At 36.3% G+C, this 12,534-nt stretch overlaps 3 protein-coding genes across 4 annotated transcripts in view; 1 reads left to right on the forward strand and 2 right to left on the reverse strand.

Annotated features, from left to right (window-relative positions):
* The window catches only part of gnal (guanine nucleotide binding protein (G protein), alpha activating activity polypeptide, olfactory type), a 54,551-nt gene extending 53,006 nt beyond the window's left edge, over positions 1 to 1,545 (reverse strand). The window contains exon 1 of the mRNA XM_041991637.1: positions 1,468 to 1,545. Within this exon, the coding sequence (XP_041847571.1) occupies positions 1,468 to 1,519 (52 nt within the window). The 5' untranslated portion in view covers positions 1,520 to 1,545. The remainder of the gene's footprint in view (positions 1 to 1,467) is intronic.
* pak1ip1 (PAK1 interacting protein 1) overlaps positions 1 to 12,534 on the reverse strand; it is a 21,672-nt gene continuing 9,138 nt past the window's right edge. For both annotated transcript variants that reach the window (XM_041991640.1, XM_041991638.1), the window contains exon 11: positions 1 to 71. In XM_041991640.1, the coding sequence (XP_041847574.1) occupies positions 47 to 71 (25 nt within the window). In that variant the 3' untranslated portion in view covers positions 1 to 46. The remainder of the gene's footprint in view (positions 72 to 12,534) is intronic.
* LOC121643978 (serine/threonine-protein kinase MAK-like) overlaps positions 1,593 to 12,534 on the forward strand; it is a 12,419-nt gene continuing 1,477 nt past the window's right edge. Inside the window, exons 1-13 of the mRNA XM_041991634.1 lie at positions 1,593 to 1,669; positions 2,812 to 2,847; positions 3,165 to 3,350; positions 5,653 to 5,707; positions 5,942 to 6,063; positions 8,562 to 8,644; positions 8,919 to 9,051; positions 9,477 to 9,648; positions 9,792 to 9,959; positions 10,250 to 10,558; positions 10,810 to 10,961; positions 11,046 to 11,167; positions 12,222 to 12,332. Coding sequence (XP_041847568.1) covers positions 3,178 to 3,350; positions 5,653 to 5,707; positions 5,942 to 6,063; positions 8,562 to 8,644; positions 8,919 to 9,051; positions 9,477 to 9,648; positions 9,792 to 9,959; positions 10,250 to 10,558; positions 10,810 to 10,961; positions 11,046 to 11,167; positions 12,222 to 12,332 — 1,600 coding nt within the window. The 5' untranslated portion in view covers positions 1,593 to 1,669; positions 2,812 to 2,847; positions 3,165 to 3,177. The remainder of the gene's footprint in view (positions 1,670 to 2,811; positions 2,848 to 3,164; positions 3,351 to 5,652; positions 5,708 to 5,941; positions 6,064 to 8,561; positions 8,645 to 8,918; positions 9,052 to 9,476; positions 9,649 to 9,791; positions 9,960 to 10,249; positions 10,559 to 10,809; positions 10,962 to 11,045; positions 11,168 to 12,221; positions 12,333 to 12,534) is intronic.

Raw genomic sequence — 12,534 nt, forward strand, 5'->3', positions numbered from 1 at the left:
TTTTAAGATGTAACACTTATTACCATTTTATAATATAAAGGGAGAGCTACAGTTCAAAATGTTTTTCTTTTCTCTGCTAGGAGATTGTTTATGCTTGCTAGCTTAATGTCTAGGTAAAAATGCCTGTTCGGGATGGTTGTCAAATTCTCTCCGGGGTTGGTTGTCACATGTGCAAAAACCATGCATGCATGGTGTGATTATCGTAATTTCTTCTTCTTTTGTAGATAGAAAATGGGCAGAAAGTTTGTCCGGAAGACTATTTTTGGCCAGACACCCCCTGATACTGTTGTATTGTTATTGTCTGCTATATTGTTCTTGATACTGATTTTCTAATTCTGACACTGATACTGAAGTACAAAAAATATTCAGCCAGTTCATTTTATAAGTGAAAGAAATACTAGATTTTAGTAGGCGTATGTCTGTTCTGTTGTACCGTTTTTATACACACTATACCAGGGCTACTCAAGTCAGTCCTATGAGGGCCGCAATCCAGCAGGTTTTCCATGTATCCCTGTACCAACACACCTGAGTCAAACTAATGAGTCATTGTGTTGAACCTGATTGGCTGTTAGAGCCACCTAATTTGACTCAGGTGTGTTGGTGCAGGGATACATGGAAAACCTGCTGGATTGCGGCCCTCATAGGACCGAATTGAGTAGCCCTGCACTATACTGTTTACTATAAGTAATTGTGTCCGTTCTTGATATATGAGAGGTTGTAGCCTCAATAAACGGTTGTTTCAACTAAAATATTACATTAAATGCTTTAAATGAAAAGATTTTTATAAAATATACATTTTTATTCAGTTTACTTTTTTTCCCTTATTGGAATAGCATGAGTCTTTTACACAGTGGTTTAAAATGTAACACTTATTACAATTAAATCACTAACAATGGGGATGGTTGTCACAAAAGCCCATGTTGTATTTGGCAGTCCATATCTTTGAAACAAATTTATATTGAGAAGTGGAAAGTCCATTAATTTTGACATGACACTTTAGGCTTCCATTAGAGATTAAAATGGATCCATCTGAGGCTACCAATTTAAATTAAATTTAAGTAAAAGTTTGACAACCAACCCTGTTCTCCTTACTTTGTGACTCAAACTTAAATTACTAGTAAAATGCATAAATATATAAATGTCACAATATTGCATGTTTTGTCAACACCTACATATTAAAATATTTAGTTAACCATCAGTCTAAACAAATGAGAGAGACTGATGTTATTGTCTTTCTATATTAAATACTCTTTGTCCAAATTTTTATTGGCTGATTTACTGAATAATGATACCCAGCCTCTGCAGCATCTTTACCAACTAAATCTGGGCCTGTTGAATTGATGTGAGCTGATCTCAGGGACACATATCACTCCAAGTTGTGCAAAATATGCAAGATATTAGTAAAATTACTCCCATCATAAACTCGGGGTATTATTTACCATTTTTCTCATTTACCGTATGCCTTACCTCTAACCACTTCCAAGCGACAGTCTTTTGAATTCTTGATTCTTGATAACATTTTCTTTGAAAATCTTCTGCGCCTATTTAATTTACTCCATGTGGGCTATGTATAATTCTAACAACGGTATCATTGTCGTGGAGACGAGAGAGACGTTGACTCCCCGAAAGACGAAGATACTCCGCCTGAGTCTCCACAGCAAACGGTTTTGTGAGTGTCTTGAATATAACAGAATAAATTCGTGGCTATTAAAAAACAAAATAAACTTAAATGAAAATAAATAATAACAATAATACTAATAATACAACTCTGTCAAACCATATGTCTGGATGTAAAATGGTCGGACTAAGAATCAAAGTTAGCTTAGTTAGCCTCGTAGCTAAAGATTGGTGCCCTGTGCGTGCTAACTAGCTGAACTGTTGGTTTTTTTTTTTAAATTGTGAAGCCATAATTGCAATGCTTTCTTATACATTATTTTTCTTTATTATATATATTTTTTTTAAAGTGCTTTGCTTGTGTTTAGATCCAGTATTCTGTTTTGAAAGCCCTTAGCTAAAAACTACCTCAACTTGAGAGGGAGACATAAGTTTATATTGGAAAACTTTAGAGTATAGGTCTGTTATTCATAGCAGTGACGATATCTTGTAAACATTTTTATGTATTATTTTTAAATGTGACATAATGAGGTAAAAAAAAAAGATAAATACTGTGGCAACTTCATGGCAACAGCCCTCCATATAAGTGCAAAAAGTACATAAAAATATTTACTGGTTAAAAATCTCAATCAGGTCACAGAATTTGTTGTTACCTGTTTTTAATGAATTGATTGCCAATATTTCTCTATCTTCTTTAACACCTTTGCTCTAGAATTGCATTCAGTAGCGTATGAATGAGAAACAGGAATTTGGCTTATAAGAGGACCTCATTAAAAAATAAAATAGAACACACGAATAAAAGTGTGACAATAATGAAATAATTATAAAACACCAAACCTATCTTGATATGTAACAGTTGTTCTCACATTTTAACAAATATATTTGCTTTAGTTTTATGCATTAACAGTTCGTGAATTGTTGTAACCACCAATGCAAATGTATATTTCATTCAAGTTGTCTGTCTCATTAAACATACTAATTTGTCAGATATATCAGCACCATAATACTTATATAGGTGACTTGTAACTTTATAGAATATTTTTGTATAAGATTAAATTTAGGCTCTTTTTATTCTATTATTGACTCTGTTACTGGCTGTAAATGTAGTATTGATGGCTTATTACTAAGTGAGAAACATCAGTCTGTTGAAACCTGACTTGACTTGACACAAATGTGTCACTATGGTCCTATTTTCAGCCTCTGTGGACTTGAACTACATCTCTGGCATCTCCGGTGAGTCTGCTTCCTGCAACATATTCTTAATCACATGATGACTTTAATCCACTTGCCCTCGCAAGGGATCACCTGTCCTCTGTAAAAGCTTAGCTGAGGTTTGTCAGTTGCAGTGCAACAGGCAAGATTGAGACAGCTTCACTTTTCCGAATGCCCTCATCAGGTGTTTCTCTACTATCACTAATCTGCAGAGGGAAAATAAACAATCCCAGGATGTTTTATTTTTTGGTATCAGCCTCTTTTTTTGTAGTCTGACAGAAGCAGGATAAAGCAGCGCTGTTTTTTTCTTCTTTTTTCTTTAATCTGTGGAGTGACAGTTCTGTGTTTATAATGAACGACTGTTGGAGTGTCTGGGACTGGCATGGCTCCGGGCTGAAGGAGAGACAAGACTTTGCGTGGACGATGAACCGTTACACCATGCTTAAGCAGCTAGGGGATGGCACATACGGCAGTGTGCTCCTGGGGAAGAGCAATGAGACCGGGGAGCTAGTGGCAATCAAAAGGTGAGCGAAGGACAGGGAGCTAGTGGCAATCTAAAGGTCAGCAAGAGTTTACTAAGCATGCCACAGATATACTAATGTAAATAAGGCTGTAAATAAGTTGACGCTACTGATGATTGAAAAAGGTATAAATTAACTGCATGGTATGTAGCATATCGGAAACATCATAAAAGAAAACGTAGGTTATTGATAATGTTGCCGCAATAGGTACAACAACGTTGCATATTGTATCCTGTAATCCCCTTTTGGTTTCTATTTTACAGTTAAGTTGGGGATTTTTTGGGGACTGTGTGAACCATGAATTGACCACCAAATGTTCTGGTTCAGTGACAGCTTGTATTTAAGCAGTCCTCTTCATACTGTTCACATTTGGTCATCATAAGACCAAAACAGCACCTAACACATGGCAAGGTATTTAGACATTGACATTTTTATGTGGCATAAGTCAAGTCAAATTTATTTCTATAGCACATTTAAAAACAGTTAACCAAAGAGCCGTACATGACAGACAATAAAAATGTCAGACAACAAGAAAACAAAGATACACTCATAGCCTCACACTCATACATACATACACACACTCATAATACACTCATAAATATCAAATAATAATAATAATAATAAAAAGGTAGGAAGAATAAAACAAAATTTAAAAGTTAAGCAATAGAAAGGTTTAAGAGGACCAAGACAGCATGCTAAACTAGAAGTAAAAGCCGAGGAGAGAAGATGTATTTTTAGTAGGGTTTTAAAGTGCTGTACTTTGCAGCTCTGACCTGGTAAGGCAGGTTGTTCCAGAGCTGGGGGGCCACTACTGAAACATGTCTACAACCCTGAAACACAAGTTATCAGGGTTGTAGACCTTTCCTTTACTGCATCTACAATCTCTAGCCCCACTACTCATTTATCAGTTTGCACATGCTTGTGTTAATTCTTCACATTCTCAGTCTCTACCTCCTGGGATGCTCGCCACAGACACAAACATGACAATGTACCATGCATGCTCACAGCTATCACCAATTAATATGCATGCTTCTGCACTGTTGGAGGAAACCAGAAAAGTTGAAGAAAGCTCACCCAGGATAAGCCAAAACATTCTTCCACTTATATTTTAGGAATGTAGACACTTAAGTTAATGCATTCAGGTTGATTGTTTGGTCACAGAGTCAGACAGTAGAAACAAGGCAGGACAAAAAAGAAAAATAAGAAAGCGAGGCCTTGCAGGTTCAAAGATTTCTTTTTGTCATCAATGTGGTCTAAACGTGGGTGGATTATCACTTGGCTTCAGGTTTGATTTTGGCTCATTAGATAGTGCAAATTATTTCCACCTGTACAGATGGAGTGTAAAAAGACTGACAAAATTAGTACAACTAGTTCACAACAGTTACTGAGTATGTGAATATGTGTTATTTTATGTTATATATGTCTCACAGACCTAAGAATACTATCACCTGTTATAGCCACATGGGTAAAAAAAAAGAGAAAAATAACAACTATAGGTTTAAGTGCATTGTTTTTTCGCCAGCAACCTCAAAGTGGCTCTTAAATTAATTGTTTTATAGATTTCTCGTTTGAAATGACAAATACTTCATACCCATATGTATAAAATAAGCTCTCGGAATGGGAGAACTAATTATTAATATCCCCACTGGCAGAATTTAAGAGACCCAAAGATTTGACAAAACAAGAAGAAAAAATCATCACATAGTAAGTGAAGTCTGTGAGAGAAAAGCTATGTCGTCACAGAGTTTTTTCCCCAGACAGACAGGAACAACAGTACCTGACCTGCACCCACCTTGCTTCTGCATGTCTCCATGTCATGTGACGAGGAGATGTTCTGCAGTGCTGATAAAAGTAGAATAAGACCTCTAATCAGCGTGCTTTAAGATCATTACTCATCACTTAAAGTTAAGTGCACCTATTATTTGTTAGAGGGTCCAAAAACATTATGCTATTTACTTTAACAATACCATCTGAGTCATTATCTGAAATAAACCACTAAGCTTGAAAGTACCATCTCCATGCTTGACTATGAGGATAGCACTCTTCTGTTTAAATGCTTTTCCTTCCTTTTGTGAAACAAAAGCTTGAATAATCTGTAGTGATTTCACTGAACCAAGTGTTTTCTTCCTTGCCATTCGTCATTTTGAAAGTCACTAGAGCGTCCACTTCAGTGTATTCCTTCAGATATTTATAAGAGAATTGTTTAAATTAATCAAGATGGCCTGAGTGGGGATCAATAAATTATTTATGGAAAAAAGAACTACTCGTCCTGGGGATCCATGCAATTTTTTTTTTTCCACAACAGGATGAAGAAGAAGTTTTATTCCTGGGATGAGTGCTTGAATCTAAGAGAAGTGAAGGTAAGAATAATTGTTATTGTACATTGAAAGAACAGTTTACATAATGTATTAAGTATGGGATGGGAAAAGTCACAACTGTGTATACCAGCTATTTTTGCTTTTCAAGACGTTAAATTTAATGTACAATAAGTGCATCTTATAGTTTTTCTATTCAGACACTGAGTTTCTCGTGTGTGTGTGTGTGTGTGTGTTTGCGTGTGTGTGTGTGTGTGTGTGTGTGTGTGTGTGTGCTAGTCACTGAAAAAGCTGAACCATGCCAATGTGGTGAAACTGAAGGAAGTGATCAGGGAAAATGACAACCTCTACTTTGTATTTGAGTACATGAGAGAAAACCTCTATCAGCTTATGAAAGAAAGGTAAGAACACATGAAAGACCGTATTTATTTGTCATAATCACTTTTTTTTTTTTTTGTGTAAAGTTTTTTCTGTCACTGTTTTTTATTTATTCATTGAGGTCAGCTTGAGTCATTGTGTTCTAATTTTCCTGTTCTCTGCATCAGTCATCAGAATCACGACATTTCAGATATTTCAGGGATTGTACTTGATTCATAAAAATGATTGTTGACTTGAGCAAAGCTGCTGAATACAGATAGAAGAAAAACTAAATTTGCTATCTTTTCTCTTTAATGAAATGCTGCTTTTTCAAGCTGTTTGCACTCTCACATGAATTTTTTCTTAGTATTTTATTGATCAGACCTAAACTGGACTTTCTAAATGCCTATAACATGTTAGTCTGACAAAAATGGCATGAAATCAAAGTTCCCAAAACGAAACTAACAAGCCAAGATTATGTGGTTGAATGCTGAACCCCTCCTGTATGTACTTCCTTAACTAGAGTCAAATTGTCTAGAATCTGCTTCCAGAGTTGTTTAGGAAGGTTTTTGTAAAAACAGTAAAAAAAAAAAAAAAAAAAACATAAACAAAAAAATTATTATTATAATAATAAAGCCTTATTGTGTAATTCCCAGTAAGGCTGTTCCCATATGATTCCATGACAAATGCTCACAACACTAAAAGAAAAACAGACCAATGCTGAAATAATATGAAAAAAATATTGTTGTATGTTGCAAGAAAGGTAATCCTGAAACACTAGATTTCCAAGAATTTACCCAGCCTGGAGAACTGGTATGGAAATTCTTCCACTGGAAAGACTGACTTATTTCTTGCATAACAACTTGGAATTTAGGACCCAGTTTGGACTCAGTGGGTCTACTGGGACTCAGTGGGATGCATATTGATAAAGCTTCTGACCAACCTTTATTATTTGTCAGGCTGTGTAAAGTTGAACGAATGTTTATATATATTTGTATATTTGTGTTATTTGCTTTATTATCTTGTTATCATCTCTTATGATAATCATGCAAATAAAATAAAATAAAAGAAACAAAAGAAAAAGAGACAAATGCTCACAAATTTTTTTATAATCTATATTTACAACATGGTATATATAAATATTATATATGTTTACATATCGATTTAATTATGAACATATTTGCAAATACTTTAAAATCCCGGTGCCCTAGTATAAAATGTATATGAAGTTGATTTATTTTGTAGTTCTATGACACGTGAGGTCACACTTTATTTCACACACTGGTGAGGGGCTTTGACCCTTTATAGACACTTTATAGCTTGTATACTCCTTTGGTTTGTCTTACCTATCACACCCCACATTTTATTCATCACACATGATCTTTTCAGTAATGCTATGACATCATCACAAAGCTTTGGTCCCTTTATAGATGAGTTGCTCAGAATAAAAAAAACACTCAGTTGTTAGATCTCCGCTGTGTTGGGTACTCTTGAGCAGTTCTGGTAAATTATTATCTAGATCTTGTGTCCATAAATAAGGATGACAGGACTGACAGGTAGTCAGTCAGACTTCATTTGTCATCTCTCTCACATGCTTAGGCCGATGTGATAAGTCCTATGTGACATGTACCAGAGTGTTCAGTTGTTTTTTTGTTTTTTTTATGAGCATTTGTCTCTGTTTTTCTGTAACTGTTGTGAACATTTGTCTGTGCACCTTCCCATACAGATATTTTTTTGTTTCTTTTGTCAGATGACCAAACATGTGAGATTGTGTTAGAAAAGTCACTTAAAGGTAACGTCTGTGCCGTCAGTTCACAACGTTTGAATTATTTTAATTAATAACCCAATTTCCCTTTATACTAAGACAATGATGTGGTCAACTTATCTCCCCAAGTCCAAAAAAAAGTTAACATGCTGTGTAAAATGTACATAAAAACAGAATGCAATGATTTGTAAATCTCAGAAACACGTATTTTATTTCCAAGTGAACATAAACAACATATCAGTCGTTGAAAACTGAGACATTTTACCATTTCATGGAAAGCATTAGCTCATTTTGAATTTGATGGTAGAAACACATATTTGGAACAACTGGAGGACCATTTGACAGCTAATTACGTTAATGGACAAAAGGTCAGTAACATGACTGGATATAAAAGGAGCATTTCAGAGAGGCAGAGTCTCTCATGTGTTAAGCTGTGCAGAGGTTCAGTAATCTGTAACAAACTGCATCTAAAAATTATGGAACAAGTTCAGAAATATTTTCTTCAATGTGAAATTGATTCACCGTCTTGGTATTGACAAATAGCCAGTGACTAAGTCAACATGAATAAGCACAACTGAAATATGACATCAGATTCCTTCACTTCATGGCAAAGAGCAGGTGTGGATGCCAACTGAGCAAAGATTTGATTTCCAGAAAAAAAAAATATTTTTTTGCTCTTACAGGTGTTTGGTGTCATTTCTGCCTCAATAAAACAATTGTTTCATATAGTTTTTTTTCTATTCTCTTTTTTTGTTTCTCTTTTTCTCGATCTTCCAGGGAAGATAAGATGTTTTCTGAAAATGAGATAAGGAACATTCTGTTCCAGGTTTTATCTGGTTTAGCATTTGTTCACAAGCACGGTAAGAGACTCCTCCCTTTTTCTGCCCCTTTCCATCTAATATATAATGGTTTGCCAAAGGCTTGTCTTAATTCTTAGGTTAAGTCATCTTAATTTCAGTTAAAAATCTGTGATTTGCATAAGCAGAAAGTCGTGTTTACTGGTAGACTTAGTGTAAGTGGTTGTAAGAGTAGTAAGACTTATTAGACAACGGCTTTATTGTTTCAGAAAATGACACAAATCTGTGCACACGTGAGCCTCAGCAGCGGTTGTATTAAGTGTCTCTTGTTCTTTAGGGTATTTCCATCGTGATATGAAACCAGAAAACTTGCTCTGCATGGGCCCAGAGCTGGTCAAGATAGCAGATTTTGGACTAGCAAGAGAAATCCGTTCGCAGCCGCCTTACACAGATTATGTGTCCACAAGATGGTGAGATTTATTTTACAAGCAAACATGAGAGAGTCTGATGATGGAAATGTGAATTAAACATGAAGAACTAGTCAAGGTGGATGGTTTGCTGTAAAATCACTTATTTAATGTACATTTTAAAAAACTGTTGGTTACTAACAACAGAACAGCCATCCATTAACATAAACAGGAAGGGCAATTGATTGAACAGATAATCAGCTCAGATTTTAAGAGTTTATATGTAAACATTGTTTATTAGGAGGTCAATTAAAAGCTTTCTGTTGACCCTGGCGTGTATGTTACATGGTATTTTACTAAGTGTTGTCTGCTGTGACAAAAAGAAAACATCAGATTTTTTTTTTTAATGTAAAGATAAATTTATGATAAAACATAATTAAGTTACCACAACATGTCTTACTAGCTGTTCTTCTGTGCTGTTATGTCAGGTACAGAGCCCCAGAGGTTCTGCTTAAGTCCAACTCTTACAGCTCTCCCATCGATATCTGGGCCGTGGGGTGCATCATGGCGGAGCTGTACACATTAAGACCCCTGTTCCCAGGCAACAGCGAGGTGGATGAGATCTTCAAGATCTGTCAGGTGCTGGGAACACTGAACAAGGTGAGATGAGGTTTTATAAGCTGTCCATCTGCTGTGATGGCAAACGTTCCTAAAGACAATTCATCACTTGTAAATATTTGAGCAATCCTGTACTATTTTTGGATTCTGTTGAGTAAAACTAACTTTCCTTCTTATCACATTAGTCAGATTGGCCTGAAGGCTTCAGCCTGGCTGCCTCCATGAACTTCCGCTTCCCAAAATGTGTCCCCACCAACTTCAGATCTCTGATTCCCAATGCCAGTGATGAGGCGATCACACTGATGAAAGACATGCTGCAGTGGGACCCAGAAAAAAGACCAAGTGCTGTTCAGGCACGTTTAAAACCCAGTAACCTTTCATTTATATTGATTTGAATAAAAACAAAGATTTGAGTTAGGACAGTTGGTTGTTGAAGTTTGCAAGGAAACACAAGTCCTTCAATTAGTGTTTCTAACCAAAGCACTTTTACTTGACTTGAATACTACGTACTAGCCTACTTGATGTATGTTGTGCTGTTGCATGCTTCTCATTCATGGAAAAACCAAAAACACCTGCTTGAACATGAACTAAAAAGACACATCGCTGGTATTTTTTTAATGTTTGCATTGACCACATTTTTCAGGCTCTGAGGTATCCATACTTTCATCTTGGCCAGTCACTTGGGGCCTCTCTAAAGCACTCAGGACGACACAAACATCAAGAAAAGGTGTCTGAGGCAGCTATAGAAACAAAGCCCTTGTCCCTTTGTAAGACAGACCTGGACTTCTCTAAACTCAGTGAAAGCCAAGTGGAACCACAGAGCTACCGCCAGTCTCTCCATCAGCCTCTCCAGCAGATCCGCCTTCCTCAGGAGAACACGAGCACCCTGACAGACGGACAGCAGGAACCACTCAGCCTGGTCAAACACAGGCAGGCAGGGAGCTTACAAGCTGTATGTATCACTCAGACGCACATTATTCATTTAAGAACTAGAACTTTTCGTAGACTCACTTTATCTTCCTCATATAGCCTCATCAAATCCTGTGTTTATACATCTAACCTTGGCATAGCTTTGGATTTAATTGATAACTTTAGAGAAAAGCTTCAGATTTTAGAAAGACCAGAGCATCCTGATACTTCATTAGTAATTGATTTTCATCATTCACAAGACTGACAAAAACATTATCTCATCCATATATACAGAAAGGAGCCGCCACCGGAGCAGGACGTCGACGATGGGTCCAGACATCTTTTAAGTCAGTCAGCTGGGATGACGGGGATGATACTGGAGTTTCTATCTCCAAAAAACCCACAATCACTTCTTTGAAAAACACTCAGGATAAGCCCAGCCTTCGGTAAGAGAACATTTGGGGATTTTCTTTGTTTGTTGTTGTTTTTTTTCCATAAGTTTTAATAATATCCAATAATTTTTTATTCAGATTTTCAGAGTCAAAGAACCATGCAGGAGGAAAGCTGCGGAACAGCACAGGGCTGAACAGAGCTGAGTCCGCCACTCTGTCTGCCAAGCAGCACTACCTCCGCCAGTCCAGATACATACCTGGTGAGAGCAATGAAAGGCTGTCTGAGAATAATGATCAAACTTTCAGCTTTTTCTATTTTCTCCACCGCTCGTTATTACTTCTCCCTGGGTCCTCATCCGGCTGACTGAAAAGAAGGCGGCCCCAGTGTTTCTAAATTCCAGTCCTCAAGTACCACTGTCCTGCATGTTTTCAGCATTTTTCTACTCCAACACACCTGATTCGGATTAATGGACCGCCTCATCAAGTTCTTTGCAAGCCCTTTAATGCGTCATTAATTGTAGCCAGGTGTGTTAAAAGTCTGAAAACAACTGAAACATGCAGGACAGTGGTACCTGAGGACCAGAACCGAGAAACACTGCTCTAAGCCATTTTGTTTCAGGAGACAGTCTATTGATGGGAATTTGTTTTACTTTGTGTGTCATATTTTTCATCTATTTGTTTAATTTCCCTACATTTGTCATCAAGAGTCACCAATCTACCTAAATATTTTTTATATGTTTGATTTTAAGTGTAATAATGCACAATATCTGAGAAATCAACATAATCTGTTAGTATCACTGTTTCATTTTTAGAATCATGAATTACTGTTACTCTGATTTGATATTTTTGTATTTCATCTTTAATTCCTAAAATAGTTTGATATTTATACTCAAGCACAGTTTTGTATTCAGTTTTACAATAAATTTGCTATTTGTTTCATGATTATTGAAACTAAGTTCCTGCTGCTTTTTGAAAAACTTGCATACTGTTTCTTCTCACATTGAGACTTATGGCTTTAATGTTTTTTGTCTGTGGCCTGTAGAGTGGATTACTCATTTACCCCTTTTTAGCCTAACCACATTCATATAATATCTAGTATTATATGATGATCAAAATGTGGACACAGAATAACTATTTTTTGGGTGATCAGTTCATAGCAAATTAATACCACAGAACAAAATAATCTTGATGAGAATAAACAGGATTATATCCGTCTGACATCAGCAAGCTGCTCTGAATTAGTTGAGGTGTCTTGAACAACAGTATTTGGATTTAGCTGCACTGAATTCAGCCTCAGCTGTTTGTCTTTTTCAGGTGTAAATCCAAAAAGCAGCTCCTCTGTGGTGGATGAGGGAAACAGCAAAAAGCTGACGGGTAGCCGGGGCGTAAACAAAGGAGAAGGCCTTGAACTTTCTCTGGTTAAAGGTAAAAAAGTGTTTCAAGAGTATTTATTTGTGACAATTTCATGGGCTGTGTAGAACATTTCTCTTCATGTTATTCTCTGTAAAACAGTTAATGTTAACAGCAGTTGTTGCCACAGTTGTTTTATCAAAGATCTGGAGGATTTAATGTAATTGGATCTGTTCTAATAACACAAAGTAAGCCAAAACTCATATTTGACAACACT

This window comes from Melanotaenia boesemani, chromosome 8 (genome assembly GCF_017639745.1).
Source record: "Melanotaenia boesemani isolate fMelBoe1 chromosome 8, fMelBoe1.pri, whole genome shotgun sequence".
Taxonomy (NCBI): domain Eukaryota; kingdom Metazoa; phylum Chordata; class Actinopteri; order Atheriniformes; family Melanotaeniidae; genus Melanotaenia; species Melanotaenia boesemani.